At 42.0% G+C, this 20,334-nt stretch overlaps 1 protein-coding gene across 2 annotated transcripts; it reads left to right on the plus strand.

Moving 5' to 3' along the window:
• The first annotated feature begins 790 nt into the window (after positions 1 to 790).
• LOC107378889 (sulfotransferase 2B1) lies at positions 791 to 18,647 on the plus strand. 2 transcript variants are annotated; one of them, XM_070551790.1, is made up of 6 exons: positions 791 to 937; positions 9,565 to 9,773; positions 9,854 to 9,980; positions 10,149 to 10,243; positions 11,075 to 11,255; positions 18,241 to 18,647. In XM_070551790.1, the coding sequence occupies exons 2-6, from the start codon at positions 9,576 to 9,578 to the stop codon at positions 18,354 to 18,356; spliced, it is 717 nt and encodes a 238-aa protein (XP_070407891.1). In that variant the 5' UTR covers positions 791 to 937; positions 9,565 to 9,575; the 3' UTR covers positions 18,357 to 18,647. The 2 variants fall into 2 exon arrangements, with proteins under 2 accessions (XP_070407891.1, XP_015804846.3); XM_015949360.3 differs by lacking the exon at positions 791 to 937 and adding an exon at positions 3,858 to 3,978.
• Positions 18,648 to 20,334: the final 1,687 nt, after the last annotated feature.

Here is a 20,334-nt window from a genome sequence, read left to right on the forward strand (position 1 = left end):
TATAGATATATATATATAGATATATATATAGACATATATATAGATATATATATAGACATATATAGATATATATGTCTTATGTAGACTCGTTATATACATTGTCTCCAAGAATGATGTGCCTGCCTGCTTCAGGACGTCCACCATAGTCCCTGTCCCCAAAAAGCCAAGGATCACTGGACTCAATGACCACAGACCTGTGGCTCTGACATCTGTGGTCATGAAGTCATTTGAGCACTTGGTTCTCCCCCACCTCAAGACCCTCACAACCCACCTCCTGGACCCCCTGCAGTTCACCTTCAGAGCCAACAGGTCTGCAGATGATGCCATCAACATGGCTCTAAACTTCATCATGCAGCTTATGAACTCCCTGGGTACCTATGCAAGGATCCTGTTTGTGACCTTTAGCTCTGCCTTCATCACAATCCTCCCAGACCTCCTCCAAGTCAAAGTTTCCCAGATGAACCTGCTTGACTCCATCTGCAGGTGGAACACTGACTTCCTGATGGACAGGAAGCAGCAAGTCAGGCTGGGGAAGAAAGAAAGAAAACATTTTTTATTCAGCGCCTCTCAAGGTAACAATCATGACGTGCTTCACAAAAGCAAAACATTTACAATAAAAAAGTCTGTCACAACACAACCTGTCCTGTCTCCCCACTCTGTTCAGTCCTGTGTCTCTCCTAATTGCTCCCACCTGCATCTCGTCTCCCAATCACTTTAGATCCCAGCTCCTCATGTATTTAACCCCCCCCCCCCCCCCCCCCCCCCCCAGTTCTGAGTTCCCTGTCTGGCCACTGCGTGCTTCTCATTAAAGGACTGCTTAATTGTCATCATCAGCCTGCCTTTTTCCCCCTGCGGTTGGATCCTCACCACCTCCAGCCAACTCACCTGCACACCGTGACAGGTTGGTGACAAAGATCACAAAAGCCAGCTTGAACAAGTGAGTTTTCAGCTGCCAATAAATCTAAAATTTATAATTATCAAAATTTCTGACTTACCAAAATCATTTTTCCTCATGTCAATAAATTTGATAATTAAAAAAATGAAAATATTTATGCAGGTTGGCAACAATCATGCCCCTAAGCTTTCCCACGTGACAGCCGCATCCAGTGGGCAACTTTTGCTTCTGCAATACATGTAATTATCGTCCGTTTAATGTTATTTCAATTCAATTCCAGAGTTTAATGTAACATACCTGGTGATTAAAGGGTAGTTTGATCCATGATTTGACTCCATGACCTACTTTTGTGTTTGTAAACATGACGGTATAAGGTTAAACTGTGATTTAGTACATGACTGAGGAAGTGGAAAATGTGCATGTATTATAAAACTCAGGTTTAATGTATGTTGTTCTGTGTTTTTGGTTAAAATATAATTTAGTCATGCTTGTTCTAAGTAACTGGAGTACATTCCCAGTGAATATGTTACAACAGGTAGCTAATGACTGAATGAATGTGTTAACTGACTGACTTGTGACAGAGATGGAGATGCAAACTAGCTTTGGTTTCAGGAGATGTTAACTTTTTCTTGTGTTTATGCATCACTTAAGTACTGTGTAGCAACATCTGACTTGGAGCATGGGATTACAAACTCAGGAATGTTGTGGTATCCGAATAAAAGACTGCAGCATGAAGTCAGCTGATCACCTCTAGCTGATGGAAGTGTTTCTGTGGCAGTACGTGTTTTCATGCTGTCCAGATCCTTATGGAGCAGACTGATTCAGCTGAGGGACACGATGGATCAGTCACGGTCCTGAAGTGGCAGCAGGTCTTATTTTACTAACAGTAACAAAGCAGGGGAGTGGATTAGGTTTCAGGGCTTTTCCGTTGGCGTTTGAGCAGGATGCATCAGAGACCAAGGCGTTTGTCAGAGAGCATCAGCTCCAGACAACAGGAAGTCTGTAACAAAGGGTTTCTGCTGACCTTATTTGGGAGCTCCGATCGTCACAAGGACGGCTGAATATCTCCTTTGGTTCTGGGAAGAACTAACATCAAAAGTAAAGTTTCCCTGGCCTGGTTGTGATGGTTTCCAGTGCTGGTTTTGGTTGCTACTGGATTGTCTCCTTTGAGGTGTTAGGGTGGTTAGCAAACAACGTTAGGTGCATTAGCGCCACCTACAAATCTAGAGTCCCTCTCACCCACAGGTGTCAAACTCTGGTCCTCAAGGGCCACCATCCCACAGGTTTTAGTGTTTTCGCTATTTCAGCACACCTGATTTCAATCAGCAGGTGATTAACAGGCTTCTGAAGAGCCTGATGAGCTGCTGCACAGGTGATTCAACTGTTGAAACATGGAAAAAACAAAAAGATGCAGATCCATCACATCTGCTTCAACCTCTCCTAAAATCCTACTCCCCACCACAGTGCTACCCACAAATCTCAACACTACTTGCTTCCTTTGATTAACATTCTGTCTGCAGCCACCCCCCCCCCACCCCCCACATCCTCAACTCCTTCTCCAGCTGTCTCATGTCCCTCTCATGTCTCCATCTCAGCAACATGTGCCTCACCGCCTCCATTCTCTCCTCAGTGTTCACATTCCCCAGTTTGATTTCCCTGCTGTTAACGTTGTATGATCCAAACTAAACCTGGTTCCTTAAACCTCCCACACTCCCCTCCATACATCTTACATCCATCTTCTAAAAACACGTTTGTGAGACAAAGGGCCAGAGGGACAATCTGGAATGAAGCAATCACAGATTATGATGGAACAATTATCGTCTGAGAAAAAAAAAACTTTTATTCACCAACAACATGGATGTAGGCTAATAAAATCAATGATACATGGAAAATAAGAATATTGAAAAGGTGTGTTCGACTGGATTTGGATTGAAAAATTTGTGGAAAATTGTGCACTGAGATGTATTATGCTGTTGAACTTTAAAAATAGTTATTTTATGAAAGAAAAGTAAATTTTACAGAACTAATCCAGTTCTTTCAGTATTGAAAGAAAATGAAAATAAGTCCAGTCATCTTGTGTGTTGAAAGTAAACATAAAGAAACACGTTTTTTTTTTTTTACATCATCCATCCATCCATCAATTATTTTCTGCTTATCCGGAGTTGGGTTGCAGGGGCAGCAGCCTAAGCAGAGACCCAGGTTTCCCTCTCCCCATCCACTTGGGCCAGCTCCTCTGGGGGAATCCCAAGGATTTTCCTGGCCAGCCAAAAAGCATAGCCCCTCCAGCGTGTCCTGGGTCTTCCCTTGGGTCTCCTCCTGGCAGGAGGTACTTGAAAAACCTCAACAGTGAGGCATCCAGCAGGCATCCTAACTAGATGCCTGAGACACCTCAACTGGCTCCTCTCAATGTGGGGGAGCAGCAGATCTACCCTGAGCCCCTCCCAGATGACCGAGTTTCTGACCCTATCTCTACGGGAGAGCCCAGCCACCCTGCGGAGAAAACTCATTTTGGCCGCTTGTACCCACGATCTCGTTCTTTCTGTCACTACCCAAAGCTCGTGACGATAGGTGAGGTTAGGAACGTAGATCAGCCTGTAAATCAAGAGCTTCTGACTCAGCTCTATCTTCTTTACAACAGTTTTTAGAGGGTTGTTGTTAGCCTGATTTTCTATAAGGTATGTTGTTGTAAAATCTCTGTACAGCTCTGTATTATTTTCTGGGCTGACGAAGGGCAAAAAGTGTCCAACCTGAAATATTTATAAAATAGTGTCTTGTGATAACATCTGTTTGTCGGCTGCCATGTTTTTCCTCCCTGTGACACTGTTTTTGTTTAGAGCAAAAGTCTTGTAACAGCTGATGGCTTGTTTTACGTGGGGGGATAGGCTCAGCCTACCAACTGTGCAAACAACCTGTTTGAGGGTGTGGATTAGCAGTAACATAAATGACAGATCTTCCTGAATGGTCCTTACCGCTCTGTGGTTGTCTTCTCACCACCATGGACTTTGACACAGAGAGCATAGAATATGCTAAACAGTTTCCTGTGGAGGACACTGATGTGTTTGTTGCGACTTTTCCAAAGTCAGGTAAATAAATTTTGTTACTTATGCCAGTTTATAACTATTGTTCTCTTTCATAGCGGTTTCACCCTTTAAGTCCTGCTATTAAGTTAATTCCTGATATTACAGCCGTTAACTGAAAAATGCCTGCTTACTGGGCGGGCCACAGTCCGGTATAATATGGACTCACAACCACAAACATCTGCCATTTCTCTTCACCCAACTATTTCAGTAGGAGTTAAACTTTAAATGTTTTCTGTGTTAGCTTGCTGACACATATACTAATATGGGCTGCATGGTGGTGCAGTGGTTAGCACTGTTGCCTCGCAGCACGAAGGTTGCAGGCTCGAAACTCGGCTGCGGCCTTTCTGCGTGGAGTTGTGTGTTCTCCCCATGCATGTGTGGGTTTCCTCTGGGTACTCCGGTTTACCCCACAGATCACAACATGCCCTATAGGTTATAAATTGTAAGCCGCTTTGGATAAAAGTGTCTGCCAAATAAATAAACATAAACTAATTTACAATGAATTTAAACACCAGAGTTTACTATTGTAGGGTGACCTGCATGCCTCGGCACTTGGTCTGCCTCACTGGTAAGTGTTTGAGTGCGTCATAAATCATTAAGATGTATCTACATGTTACAACCCAGCGGTCTAGGGGACCTGGGATAACATGGAGGGCATGTGACACAGGCAAAACAAGTATAAAAACAAACATTTATTTAACAAAACGTTCTTCTGACGTCAGGCTTAAACTTGAACTGAAACAGAAAATACAAGGAGCTGAATTGGCGACAACATAAAGAATACACATTAACAATCACTTATTGACTCATTAAATGGCACCACTGTATCCAAACTAAGACCAAAGATTAAACTCTAATCAGGGACTCTCTTGAAAACTCTAGAGGTTTTAAGCAGGACCTCACCTGCCTTTCTAATAGGGGACTCCCCCTCTTCAGACAACCACACACACTAACCAGACACTAAATACTATGACACAAAACACATATCGCCTACACGGTTGTTAAAATGTAAGCTGAGGAGACATCGGGCCAGAGACATGAGTCTCTAGTCTACTGCCCCCTGAGGAGTTGTTCCAGGAGTCCTTTTGAGCTGTATGTCCTCCATCAGCTGCTGATTATGATTCTCTTCAGCTGGGTGTTTCAGGGCTGAGCCAGGTAGTGCAGGAGAAGACAGGTGCTGCAGAGTAGCTCTCCTCAGCACAAGAGGAGGAAAACAGGTGGCAGAGAAACATAAAATAGGAAAGAAACGGCAGTGGCCATAACTGTATATACATATACATAAATATATATATACAGTTGTGGTCAGAAGTTTACATACACTTGTAAAAAATATAATATAATGGCTCTACTGAGTGTCCCGTTATTTCTAAAACTCTGATTTTTCTCTGATAGAGTGATTGGAACAGACACTTCTTTGTCACAAAAAACATTCATGAAGTTTGGTTCTTTAATGTCTTTATTATGGGTTAACAGAGAAAAGTGATCACATTTGCTGGGTCACAAATATACATACAGCAACATGAACTAGCAATTTTGGTGACTTAGAAACGTGTCAGTGAACTGAGCTTCATAGCATGGCCTCTTAACTTCTTGTGAGTGATTATGAGTGACTACAGCGGGTGACTTCTCTTAGGCCAGGTAAATAGGGCTCATTGGATACAAACGCCCACAAACGCTACAATGGGAAAGTCAAAGGAGCTCAGCATGGATCTGAAAAAGCGAATTATTGACTTGAACAAGTCAGGAAAGTCACTTGGGGCCATTTCAAAGCAGCTGCAGGTCCCAAGAGCAATAGTGCAATTAATTGTTTGTAAGTATAAGGTGCATGGCACTGTTTCATCACTGCCAAGATCAGGAAGAAAACGCAAGCTATCACCTGCTGCTGAGAGAAAATTGGTCAGGAGGGTAAAGAGTGAACCAAGAATCACCAAAAAGCAGATCTGCCAAGAATTAGAAGCTGCTGGAACACAGGTGTCATTGTCCACAGTCAAACGTGTTTTGCATCTCCATGGACTGAGAGGCTGCCGTGCAAGAAGCAAGCCCTTGCTCCAAAAGCGGCACCTTAAGGCTCGACTGAAGTTTGCTGCTGATCACATGGACAAAGATAAGACCTTCTGGAGGAAAGTTCTGTGGTCAGACGAAACGAAAATCGAGCTTTTTGGCCACAATGCCCAGCAATAAGTTTGGAGGAGAAAAGGTGAGGCCTTTAACCCCAAGAACACCATGCCTACAGTCAAGCATGGTGGTGGGAATATTATGCTGTGGGGCTGTTTTGCTGCCAATGGAACTGGTGCTTTACAGAGAGTAAATGGGATAATGAAGAAGGAGGATTACCTTCACATTCTTCAACATAACCTAAAATCATCAGTACGAAGGTTGGGTCTTGGGCGCAGTTGGGTGTTCCAACAGGACAATGACCCCAAACACACATCAAAAGTGGTAAAGGAATGGCTAAATCAGGCTAGAATAAGGGTTTTAGAATGGCCTTCCCAAAGTCCTGACTTAAACCCCATTGAAAACATGTGGACAGTGTAAGAAACAAGTCCATGACAGAAAGCCATCAAATTTAACTGAACTTCACCAATTCTGTCAAGAGGAGTGGTCAAAGATTCAACCAGAAGCTTGCCAGAAGCTTGTGGATGGCTACCAAAAGCGCCTAATTGAAGTGAAAATGGCTAAGGGACATGTAACCAAATATTAGCACTGCTGTATGTATATTTGTGACCCAGCAAATGTGATCACTTTTCTCTGTTAACCCATAATAAAGACATTAAAGAACCGAACTTCATGAATGTTTTTTGTGACAAAGAAGTATCTGTTCCAATCACTCTATCAGAGAAAAATCAGTTTTAGAAATAACGGGACACTCAGTAGAGCCATTATATTATATTTTTTTACAAGTGTATGTCTGGAGGGAGGGAGGGAGGGAGGGAGGGAGAGAGAGAGAGAGAGAGAGAGAGAGAGAGAGAGAGAGAGAGAGAGAGAGAGAGAGAGAGAGAGAGAGAGAGAGAGAGAGAGAGAGAGAGAGAGAGAGAGAGAGAGAGAGAGAGAGAGAGAGAGAGAGAGAGAGAGAGAGAGAGAGAGAGAGAGAGAGAGAGAGAGAGAGAGAGAGAGAGAGAGAGAGAGAGACGACAGTTTGTCGTTAGGTTCTTTCGGCTGAAGTGGAAAGTTACAGATTGGCCACTCCGATAACTTCTCTAGAACGCTTTGAACTGAAGTTAAGATGATGTGGGCATAGTTTTATAATTTGGATGTTTTGATTTACGGTCAAATCAAAAAAGGACAACCAAAGGGGATTTACCAAGCACCAACAAAACCACACCTCGCATCAGATCTGGAAGGTTCTGATTGGATCAGAAAAAGGAAATGTGTCATGTGAGTTTTAGCATTACGCGGATGAGAATGTCTAGTGCAGCTAGTTTAAAGTTATATTACTTATTAAAATACTACTGATCATAAACATTGTCATTTCACAGATTGGTTCACATTTTACTATTGAACGAACACTTTGTTTGATTAGCTTATTAAAAATAGAGAGAGTTATTCTGATTTATTAAAAAGATAGTGTTCGTCTTCTTCTTCTCTTGAGCTGGAAAATAAGAAACAGTTTAGAAGCAGAGCATGAGACCTTGAGCAATATCTCATGCAGATTAGGTTTGTGTCAGAAACTTCTGGTTTTGCTTTGAACTGAGCAAAATCGAGCAGGGCCTTTTAGGTCAGAAATGGATGATTCATCACGCTACATTACCCCCCTTTTCAATGGCACGGTGGTCCATCAGAGACCACCTGGCATTGAACACAGAGGCCTGGAGGGTCTCCATCGAGTATGCTTGATGTAATTTCCCTGGCAGAGGCCAATCTGACAACATCTAACAAAAAGAATGCTGACATCGCTAGGGAAGCAAGACTATTAAAAGAACAGAAACCTATTGTTGCTGCATAGGTCTGGAACTGCAGGGTATGGATAAGAGAGAAAAAAAGGAACTAATGGTGTACAAATCAGAAACATTGATGACCTCAAAAATTACAAAACAGAATAGACAAGAGTGTGATACTAGTCGGGATTCACAACAGCAAATAAATAAATAAAACATTCTATAACAGATTCAAATTACAAAATATATGACTTGGATAGTAAAATAGATGAAAGTTTACTTGATTTAAATATCAATTGTGATTATTATAAAGAAGAAAATTTAAATAGTAGGGTATTATGGAAGATACGCTATTACTCATCCATTTCAACCGTCAAAGTTTGTTTTGTAAGCTGCCAATAAGAGATTATCTAAGAAAATTTAAAAATCAATTCAGTGTGATTGCTATTACATAGACTTGGCTTAATGATGACATTATGGATGATGTTCAAATGATGGAGGACAATGTTATAGAAATGGTGACAGTGGAAATTATTAATGAAAATGTCGTCGTCATCGTCTTCCTCCGCTTATCCGGGTCTGGGTCACGGGGGCAGCATCCCAACTAAGGAGCTCCAAAACGTCCTCTCCCCAGCCTTCTCCACCAGCTCCTCCGACAGGACTCCAAGGCATTCCCAGACCAGATTGGAGATGTAACCTATCCAACATGTCCTGGGTCGACCCGGGGGCCTCCTGCCGGCAGGACATGCCCGAAACTCCTCCCCGGTGAGGCGTCCAGGAGGCATCCTGACCAGATGCCCAAACCACCTCAACTGACTCCTTTCGATCAGGAGGAGCAGCGGTTCTACTCCGAGTCCCTCCCGAATGTCCGAGCTCCTCACCCTGTGGACACGGTCATAAGCCTTCTCCAAATCCACAAAACACATGTGGATTGGTTGGACAAACTCCCATGCCCCTTCCATCACCCTTGCGAGGGTATAGAGCTGGTCCACAGTTCCACGGCCAGGACGAAAACCACATTGCTCCTCCTCAATCTGAGATTCAACTATCGATCGGACCCTCCTCTCCAGTACCTTGGAGTAGACCTTTCCAGGGAGGCTGAGGAGTGTGATCCCCCTATAGTTGGAACACACTCTTAACTGTATATATATGTGTATATGTATGTATATATATATGTATATATGTATGTATGTGTATATATATATATATGTATATATGTATGTATATATATATGTATATATGTATGTATATATATATATATATGTATATATGTATGTATATATATATGTATATATGTATGTATATGTATATATGTATGTATATATATATATATATGTATATATGTATGTATATATATATGTATATATGTATGTATATGTATATATGTATGTATATATATATATGTATATATCTATGTATATGTATATATATATATGTATGTGTATATATATATGTATGTATATATATATATGTATGTATATATGTATGTATGTATATATATGTATGTATATATATATATGTATGTATATATATGTATGTATATATGTATGTATGTATATATATGTATATATATATGTATATATGTATATATATATATATATATATATATATATATATATATATATATATATATATATATATATATATATATATATATATATATATATATGGGTGGGCTCTCCCTTATAGTCATTCCCCTTATTCATTGTTGCAGGTACAACCTGGATGCAGCACATCCTCTCACTGGTGCTGAATGGTGGAGATCTGACTCCAATCAATACAATTCCAAATTGGGACCGTGTCCCCTGGATGGGATCAAAAAGACTGGCAGAGATTGCAGATCAGCTGAAATCTCCACGTGCACTAGCCACACATTTATTATTTGCCAAGATGCCCCCATCCTTCCACACTTCCAAAGCAAAGGTAACACATTTAAAAGTTTCCCGATAATATATGTTTTAATATTTTATGATGATAGGTTACATGTTTACCCTCTGTTGAAGGTGATCTACGTCATGAGGAATCCAAAGGACGTCCTGGTGTCTTCATATTACTTTCACCAGATGGCATGTTTCCTCGACAATCCCAGAACTTTTGATGAGTTCTTTGACAATTTTCTGGAAGGCAAAGGTCAAACATCAAATTCTAGATTGGTTTAAAAATGTGTTTCATGGTGGTTAGTTGTTTTTCTTCATGAGGCATACACAGTAACTGAACTCAATAAGAGCTGAGTTAGCATGTTTATCCAAAAGTCTGTTTATTACAAGCACCAGGTGATGCAATCTGTTTTGTCCGCAGTCCTGTATGGAAAGTGGACGGATCATGTGAAGAGCTGGAGACGAGCAGGACTGGAAGACAGAATAATGTACATCACATATGAGGAAATGGCTCAAGTAAATGTCTCATAATCAATCAGTAAATATTTTTGTATTTGTTTTTAGTTGTTTTTTTAATCTAGTCACAGTTTTAGAGTATGAGCAGCATCTGATTGTTGCAACAGATGCATGGTTTACAATTTCACCGTTTTCAGTCTTAGAAACTATCTGCCCTGTTATTTTCACTGGGTTTGACATTAAAATGTTGTTTTTTACTTTGCTTTGTTGAAAAGAAGAGAAGCCTACTACGCCCAGCGACCTCCCTTTATCCCGTCTTGGTTTGAGAGGTGTCTGATGGCAGTTTCTATAAATGCCAAAATCCTCCCCAGGGAGCTGCGGCAAATCCCGTTTTTCAAACACTGGTCCTATAAAAACAGCTCCTGTCACTTCATGGTCTCACCCATCTGGGCTCATGACAGGGACAGCTGTTGTTGGTTCAGCATCTAGGGAACAGCAGAGAACATCTCGGCCAACAGAAGCTAGCCATTATCATTAGCAACTCCACCACACAACAGAACTCCTTCAGACTTGTTTTTTTTTTTGTGTGTGTGGAGATAAAACATCAACATTGCAGAGCAAACTGAGTCAGTGGTAGAGTTGTGTTGCTGTTATCCAATTGGAGGCGAGATGTCCACATATCAGGAAATACGTCTCTAAATCCTGCCATGATAAACTCTCCTCTGATGTGACATTCTGCTAGTTCCTGAAACAAGAGCATCTGATCTTTTGTTCCTCCCGTGTACGACTCCTACAAGAGACCACTGCAGATGTAATGATTAAACAAGCGTCCCACACCTTTAAAAACATACTGTTACCATAACTCTAATAAAGCAAGTATATCTCTTCCAGGACCTGCCTGCATCTATCAGGCGTGTTTCAGACTTCCTGTGCTGTAATCTGAGTGAAGAAGTCATCCAGAAGATAGCAAATTCGAGCTCTTTCAAGAGCATGAAGGCCAACCCCATGTCCAACTTCAGTACGGTCCCCAAGGGGCACATGGACATGGACAAGTCTGCTTTCCTGAGGAAAGGTGAGCCTCTTGTGCACACAGTAAATCTGACTGTGTTATGGTCATCAGTTATATCACAAAGTGGCACAAGTATGCAAAAATTCTTTTTCCAAGCTTTATTCGAATCTGCTCATATGTGCAGTATCACGTATCCATCTTAACGCTCTCATTGCTTCTCCTTCTCTCCTACCTACATTCTCCTCTCCTATACTACCCCCTAGTGGTAGACACAACTAGTCGCGGACACGCCAACACAAGTATTCCACAAACCACAGTAAATAAGATGTTTAACATAACAATATCTTCTCACAAGGTTGAAAGTCACGTAATCACACCGGTGATTTAACAACTCTCGTACTGTCTGAGAACAACAGAGTAATCTTGGCAGGGGTGGTCTTTTCAGCCAGTATCTCTTGATGCCTTAGTTAAGTTGGTGGACGCAATTAAATCGAGTGGATCTCCTGAAGACATCATACCACCACGGCTGTTTAATGGTCTTTCATGGAATAGCACCATTAATATTTAAAGTTATTAATAGCAGTTTGGCCTCTTGCTATGTCCCAATTGATTTTAAAAAGACGGTTATTAACTCACTGTTAAAGAGATCGGGGTTAGATGTTATGCAGCCTTGCAACTACCGGCCGATTGCAAAGCTCCCTTTTCTGAGTAAAATCCTGGAAAAAATGTGTCTATACTCAATGGAATTCCTAGAAGAGTCTAACATCAGGGAAACTTTTCAGTCTGGCTTTAAAGCTTTTCATAGTATGGAAACGGCACTGATAAAGGTATTAAATGACATTATGTTGGAAACTGATAGGGGAAATCCTGCACTACTTGTTTTGTTGGACCTTACAGCTGCGTTTGACACAGTGGACCACAAAGTGTTGCTCCATAGTTTGGAGTATAATGTAGGAATCTCTGGTCTGGCCTTACACTGGTTCAGATCTTATTTGAAGGATAGGACTGTAAGTGTAAGGATGGGTGGGTTTAGTTCTGGATTCACACACCTGCGGTGGGTGGTGTCCCACAGGGTTCAATATTAGGACCACTATTGTTTTTGATTTACATTTTGGCACTGGGGGTTATCATGAGGAAGTATGGAATTCAATTTCCTATGTATGCTGACGATTGCCAACTTTACTTACCCTTGGATTATAGAAGCGACTGTCCCATTATTACCTTAATGCACTGTCTAACTGAAGTTAAGTCATGGTTGATGGACAGTTTTTTATGTCTGAATGAAAGCAAGACTGAGGCAATGCTGTTTGGGTTACATCGTGATTTAGAGCGATCAAAACTGGATTGTTGGGATATGAATGCCTACCTACGTTTTTCGGCAGTCAGCTTAGGGTTGACATTAGATAACACTTTCACCTTTGACGCACATGTGGGGGCGGTTGTATCGTCCTCTTTTTACCACTTGCAACGTCTGGCCAAAGTGAAGTCATTTTTAACTAGAAAGGACCTCAAGACTGTTGTGCATGCATTTATCACCTCTCGTTTAGACTGCTGTAACTCTGTCTTAATTGGGGAGAGACAGAGTACAGTAGCTTGTCTGCAGCTTGTGCAAAACGCCGCGGCAAGATTCCTAGAAAGGAAAAGGAAATATGATCATGTGACACCCATCCTGGCAGATCTGCACTGGTTACCGGTCGCTTTTAGAGTGAGTTTAAAAATTCTTTTATTGGTTTTTAAGGCATTGAACGGGATGGCACCAGAAAATTTATCTGACTTGTTACAGCCATATATACCTAGTCGTTTGCTCTGCTCAGAGAGTCACCATATGCTTCCAGACCCTGCAACTACGCTCAAAACAAGAGGAGACAGGGCATTTTCTGTAGCAGGCCCGAAATTATGGAATGATCTTCCATTATCTGTGCGACTCTCCACGTCAGAAGAGGTTTATAAGAAGGCACTGAAGACCCATTATTATAATCTGGCTTTTAAATCTGTGTGTTAACTGATGTTGTTTTGTATTTTGCAGTTTTTTATTTGGTTTCCTATATATTGTTTGTTTTTATCTTTTTTAGTTTAGTCTTGTTCAGCACCTTGGTGACATAATATATGTCTGTAAAGTGCTTTTATAAATAAAGGTGATGATGATGATGATGATGATGATGATGATGATGATGGACCAAATTTTCCAGGGGGAGCCACAGTGGGGCCAGTATTTTTTCATGGGGGCACAAGAAAAAAAAGGGGAAATTAGGGCAATATCAAATTGTGTTTTGTCTCTGCCATGTGACTAATTTTGTGCATGTGCACAATTTCGCCAAAGAAATTTCTAGTACTGTGAAGCTACTCACTTTTTGTTCTCTTCTTTTTCATATCTGTCTTCACTATATGTTGGTGATCAAATTGATCACAATTTTTCCTTTACTTTTTTCATCTATGATCTTTTACAGCTGTATTTTACTAAAATAAGATTCCAAGTCAGACCAAGATTATCTTGGTCTGACTTTGTTGGTGTGGGGAGTTGTCAGCTGAATAGCACGGCAGCCTGGCAGCATTCCACCTCTTTTTATCACAGACAACAGATGTGTAAACTTTCATAAGCCTTTCCCAACACATCCGGATCTTCTCACTCTCTCCAGGGGTCGCATTCAAACGTTCGTGGAAAAATTCTCAAAATCCTTCCTGTGAATGAAATTTAGAATGTTCATACGAACGGTCAAAATCCTGATATATGAAACATGCGGTGGCCTCTCGTACGCATGTTCCTCCGCACTCATCTGATGATAATTCCTACCCGGAATAAAAGAAAACTTTGATGTGAAATCGAGACACTGGTTGCCGACTGCCAGAGTGCAAATGAATCTAACAAGTTGCAGGGGTTATAAACGCGGTTGAGACACAGGAGAGGTTCCCTTCAGGAATGAATAAAAACTTTAATATGATAAATTGTAGAGTGACAGTTGTCATTTACATTTTACATTTAAGGAGTTGTTCTGGTTGGAGTTTGTTTTGTTTGGAAATTTTAAAAGTGCAGCACTGCAGCCTCTTCTTTGCTGTCATTCAGTCTGGTTACCTTGACAACAGGTGTGATTGGGGATCAAAGGGGGTTCTCGAGGGTCCTCGTAGTTATGAAATAGAATATGGACTGGACGTTTATCTGCTGCTCCACAAAGAGTCCCAAAACACAGCATAGCTCCAGATGGAGCTCCTCTCATTGGGCTCACAGAGGACTCGTTTCCTCCAGAGAGCACGTTCTGACATATCCTCATTAATAATAATAATAAGAAGAAGAAACTGAACTATCTTTTATCTAGCGCATCTCAAGCAAAATCATGTGGCATTTCACAAGGACAATAATATGTTATCATATAATGAAATGTAATTACAAATATTAATAAATTAAAAACAATTAAGAACATAATAAAATGGGAAGAGTAACAATTGTAGTTACAAAAAAAAACACAATCCATTCTGCAATGTGCGATTCCCATCAGATGTTTTAGCACCAATTATGTGACTCAGCTGCTTTTCCACTGAAATAGTTAATTAATGGGTAAAATAATGTGTATATGAGGAACATGAGTGGACGACTGAGGCCTTAGGTGTTGCGGTTCCTCCGTTCCACCACTAGATACTGTTCCTTCGCATGGTCTGAAGTTCTCTTACATTTAGGAACATTTCCATGCACAGGTTCAAAATTATGAATACGACACAATGCATAAATTAGTACCTACAAACAATATATGCACAGATCAGTGTGTAAGTCCAGTTGATGAATGAGGCCCCAGGTCTGAACATCTGCCTCTGTGCCCCTCTACGTTTATCGGTGTATTGTTTTGACTTATCCTGGTTCTGTTTCACAATATCCTGGACTGCAGGCATTTCCGATTTTGCTCCACGAAGGATGAATGAATGACTCATTTCTATTAGTTATAAGTAGGCTTGTTTCTCTGCAGAACTCATCTGTCATTCTTAGAGGAATTATCCATAATCATTCCCAGATTCATAACAGAAAGGTAACGGTATGAAGCCAGCAGACCAAAACACATCTAATTCCATTCTTTTATTGTAAAATAACATTAAGAAAAAAAAAACAGCATAGAACCCCGACCTGTTGATGACATGTACTGGGGAAAAGCTCTGACCCAAGACATGCAGAAACAACAGACCAAGAGGGTTACAAAAAAAAAAACAACTAATAGTCATGTTCCTGTTCCTGCCATACCCCGTTTCCACAGCAACCTCAGCCTGAACGTCATCAGCTTGATTCATCTCACCTATTCCTGTCATCAGCTCATCCCACACACCTGCTCCCTCTGCTATTTAACTCCCAGCCTGCTCTCCAACCAGTGCCAGGTTATTGAACGCTCCTGCAAGAAAATTCTCCAGCCTCGTTACCCACCTTGCCATCACAGATCCTGAACCCTGCCTCATCCTCTGACCTTCCTCCTCGTCATGCCCTCCTTGGAATATTCTGCCTCATCCCCGACCTTGTCTTTGGATCTTCCTGATTGGCATTCTGCATCTCTGCTCCTCTGATAATGATACTGCTTTGCCCTCGCCCTCGACCTTGTTTTTGGATTTCCCTGTCTGCACCTCTGCCCCTCTGATCTTTTGGCTTCATCCCTGCTTCATCCCCGACCTTATTTATTGGATTCCCCCATCGGACATTCCTCACCTCGCATCTCCTGGTAACGACTGCTTGTCTCCAGACCAAGTCTCTGCCCCCTCCAATCATCATCTTTCCCCTTTTAATACATTTTCTTAAAACGTGTCATTCTGTGTTGGTTGTTTCTTAGGGGTACGCCAGTTAAGCTCGTGACAGAATAATCTGGCACTGGTTGGAGAGCAGGCTGGGAGTTAAATAGCACAGGGAGCAGGTGTGTGGGATGAGCTGAAGACAGGAACAGCAGAGATGAATGAAGTTGATGAGGTGACTGATTCCTGGAGCGAGGCGTGGAATGAGGAGGAGACGTGGCTTGGAAAAGGTACCCTGGTGGTTTATGGCTGAGGTCTGGAGATGAGTAGATGACCTAGAGCGAGATCCAGAGAGGGAGAAAGGTGAATTTAGTCAGAGGGTCAAGTCAAGCTGGAGATCTGAAATAAGTTGGGGACAAGTTAGTTCTTTAAAAGGCTTTCTGAATACCGAAACTGAGCAATCATCCAGCAAGTGTGAGTTCTTCTTTTTCTTCTTCTTCTTCATTGAAAACAGGCAGGCTAGACGCACTTAAGGTGTATTACTGCCACACTAGCCAACACACCGAGCCAGCACAACCCACTGCACACAACAGGCATGCAAACCTTCCCACCCCGTGTTCCCACAGATCTACCATCAACAAAAACCCACTGCCCGCTCACACCCCAGTGAAAACACACAACCCCACACGGAGGCTCACCCCATACTCACACTCCCACCCCTACCATTAACACCCACCACCAGGGGCATCCCACAATCCACAGCAAACTCAGAACCCCCAACACCCCACAAACACATTGCCTCCAAACCTCCTTGGGGGACACGTCAGAAAAACCCAGCAAGGCCCCTGCCACAGCTGTCACCTCACGAGCCACTTCGGACTTGTTGGACGCTCCATTCTTCACCCTCCACATGGCCTCAACTAGAAACGCCAAAAACTTCCTCTTATCCCTCCCAACAACCACACCTACCCCCACATCCCCACCACCAGTTTACAAAGGTGCATGACAAGGCCCGGACGCACCACTATTCTGCACCCCCATACAACACCTTATGCTCAGCCTGAACCTTCCCCACCTCCACCGCCACCCTTTACGCCACACCGCCCCAATAAGCCGCTTGATGGTTCCCACCACAGTTACAACAACAGAGCGGTAGATCACAACTCTTGCCGTCATGGTCACCCCTGCACCTCCGACAACGCACCTCAACCACACAGGCACTGGCCACATGACCATGTTCCTTACACCTAAAACACCTCAGAGGAGGTTCCTCGTACGCCCTCACCGTGAAACTTAGGAAGCCCAACTGGACACGAGCAGGGAACTCCACCACGTCGAAAGTAATCAGCAGCGGACTGGACCCACATGCGTTAAACCCCAGATGCCGAACAGCCACCACTGCCACCCCACTCAGGGAAACAAACACCTCCGACTCAGAGACCCCGTTGTAAATGCCGTACAACACACCCTTAATCATAAAACCAGACCTCAACTCGGAAACCACCACATCCACCCCCAGAAACTTCTAAAGCCGCAGTGCTTTGTGGCACTGAGACTTATTCCGGCACACCACCAGCAACAGCCCACTGAACACCATGGTAGCATCTAGCACATCCCCTACCACGGCACTCAGCTCCCGGGACACCGCCAATGGGTTAGAGGTAGCAAAACGCGCACTTCCTACCGCCCTGATGCGCATCACAAAGCCACCCTGCTCCAGCCTCTGTTGCTTCAGCTGCACATCCCAGTTACCATCTGTTGCATCACTGCCGCTCCCACGGTCCCTCTTTGCCGCCCCCACCGACTGAACCGGCGCTCCAGCCCTACTTGTCCCCTTCCCCCCCATTGTCCGCAACAATCGAGGCTACTCCAGGCTGCTGTCTTGCCAGGCCTGTATAGGCCGTTGTCCAACCACCCGAACAACCCTCGAAGTCAGCCCAAACCTCAACCTGCTGTACTGCTCCTTCTCCTCCACCGGCAGCTGTCCACTCGCCTGTCCTCACCCCAGCTGACGGCTCCTTGTGTCACCTCCCTCCACCAAGTTGTTGAGAAGTTGTCTCCTGCCTCCTCTAATACCCCTGCTGTTGATTGGGGAATCAGCAGCTGCTGTGTGCTCTCTCCACTGCACTCACCTGAAACACAGACTGAGAGTTAATTGCAGGTTGACTCACCTCAAACCATGACACTTGATGCTTATGGAGACTTCGGCTCTTAAAGTGAAGGAGCAGCAGGTCTGTGTGAGAAGCTGCAGACACATCTAAAATCTCCAACAGCAGCAGTTAGAAGTAAATCATTAAAAACCCATGAAGAAAAGTTCATGTATGTTTGATCTTTTGTTAATATTTTGTTACAGGAACTCCAGGAGACTGGAAAAACCACTTCAGTTCAGAACAACTTGTCCGATTCACATCAGTCATTCACAAGGAGCTAGAGGGAGAGGACTTCTCTCTGCCGTGGAGTCTGGAATGAACAAGAAATAACAACATCTGGAAATAAAATCAAGACCTCTACTTTATAATCTTTTTGAATAAGGAAACTGATGTCAATTTAAAAACACAGTTAGAATAGCAACTAGATCAGAATCACCTGAATTTTCTAAAACTAAAAACTGTGACGATTTATGAAGTAAATTTCTCAATTGTGTGTCTTCATTTATACTAAATATTAACCTACAAAGAACAAATCATGAAAATTTCATGAAGATCAGAGCAACCCCGACTAAATGGAAAAATAAAAATAAATTTGGTTTATTGAACAGAAGATCTTTCTTTTCAAACACTTTATTTAACAATTTATATTTATTTATTAACATATCTTTATAAGGAGGATTAACCCCTTGAGATGAAACATCTCATTTTCAAGGGGGTCCTCCATTATTTCAGATCATATACATATATATACATATATATGTATATATATACATATATATACATATATATGTATATATATATATATACATATATATGTATATATATATATATATATATATATATATATAGTCAATGATTACAACACACACTCACAATGCTCAAACCCACCCCCCAAGCAAAACCCCCCACTACAGACATGAAGTAAAGACAACCACAGGTCTGAACTAATAAACAAACATGACTGAAAAACAAAAATAAAATATATGCATGACCAGTGAGAGCAAAAGTCAAGTAAACTTAATTAGTAACATAGACAAATGTTCTGAACATAATCACTCAGGGCTCTGCGGAACATTTTAAATGAAGATATGGACCGAAGAGATAAGGGAAGACTATTCTAATCATATGGGGCCTTAAAACTAAAAGCACATTTCCCTACCTCTCTTTTTACTCCAGGAACAACAAAAATATCTGATCATATTGTCTCAGACCGTGAAGTGATTTGTACCATACCAAATGTAACTTAAGATAATCAGGGTAGTTAAAATAAAAGGTTTTGAAAATAAACTGTATCCAGTGACACTGTCTCCTGGCCGAAGGTGTAAGCCAGGATACATCACAGGTCCATACATCGCACAGCGAGTTGTCCTAAAGGGACAAAGAAGCAGAAAATGGCAAAGACTGTTATATGCAACATCTAAAGAGTGCAGACAAGAAGAAGTGGTATTTTGATGAATAATGTCATCAGTAGGCAGAAGCAGCTGTGTGACTATTCTTTTTCTGATCAGAAAGTTAAAACAGTTATTGTATTTTAGCTGAGAATCAAGTTTATGTGTAGTAGCATGAACATGGGTTTTAAAAGTTAGATCATAATCCAGCCAAACACCTATTTAACCCTCTGGAGGCAGGCGTTGCAGATTTGCAACATTAAAACCAACCTACCTGGTTACTCCACATATGTATTTCATGAGCATTTTTTAACTCAGAAGTACCCCTGAAGGACATAGTTGTTCGTCCTTTTATCAAAACTTATTTTGAGCCTGAGAGGCTTAAAGGTCTCAATCGATTCAATAGGTGAAGAGTCGTGAAAATCAAGATTAAGGTGTTTTTCACCTGAATCAATAGCCTCAGTGGCGGTTCTACATCGAATTACTCCCTGAGCGAGGCCCCCTTTGAGCGCCCCCCCCCCAACCGCCCCACCACCACCACCACCACACCACCCCACCTGCATGAACACACGCATGTTTTCTACAAACAGGCATGTTTTATTAGAACGACTATTGAACATCATTGAAGTCATCAATAATGTCATCATATGAAATCTGCTCCCCTACTGAGTGATTGTTACTAATCAGAGCCAGGTTAGTGAGCCGCCCCTGAAACATAGTTGACCTCAGGTATGACTTGATCAAGTTTTGAAAAGCTCCTCTCAGCTTGAGCCACAGTGACTGGCAGAGCAGTCCAAAAGTCGGGGTGGATCTCCAATAGATCTTTATCTTGATCCATAATATTTTAGATCTGTCTCTGAAATTGTAATTTAAACTGACATTAAAAAAAACTGTAGACTACCAAAAATG

The sequence above is a fragment of the Nothobranchius furzeri genome, chromosome 5, assembly GCF_043380555.1.
Source record: "Nothobranchius furzeri strain GRZ-AD chromosome 5, NfurGRZ-RIMD1, whole genome shotgun sequence".
Lineage (NCBI taxonomy): Eukaryota > Metazoa > Chordata > Actinopteri > Cyprinodontiformes > Nothobranchiidae > Nothobranchius > Nothobranchius furzeri.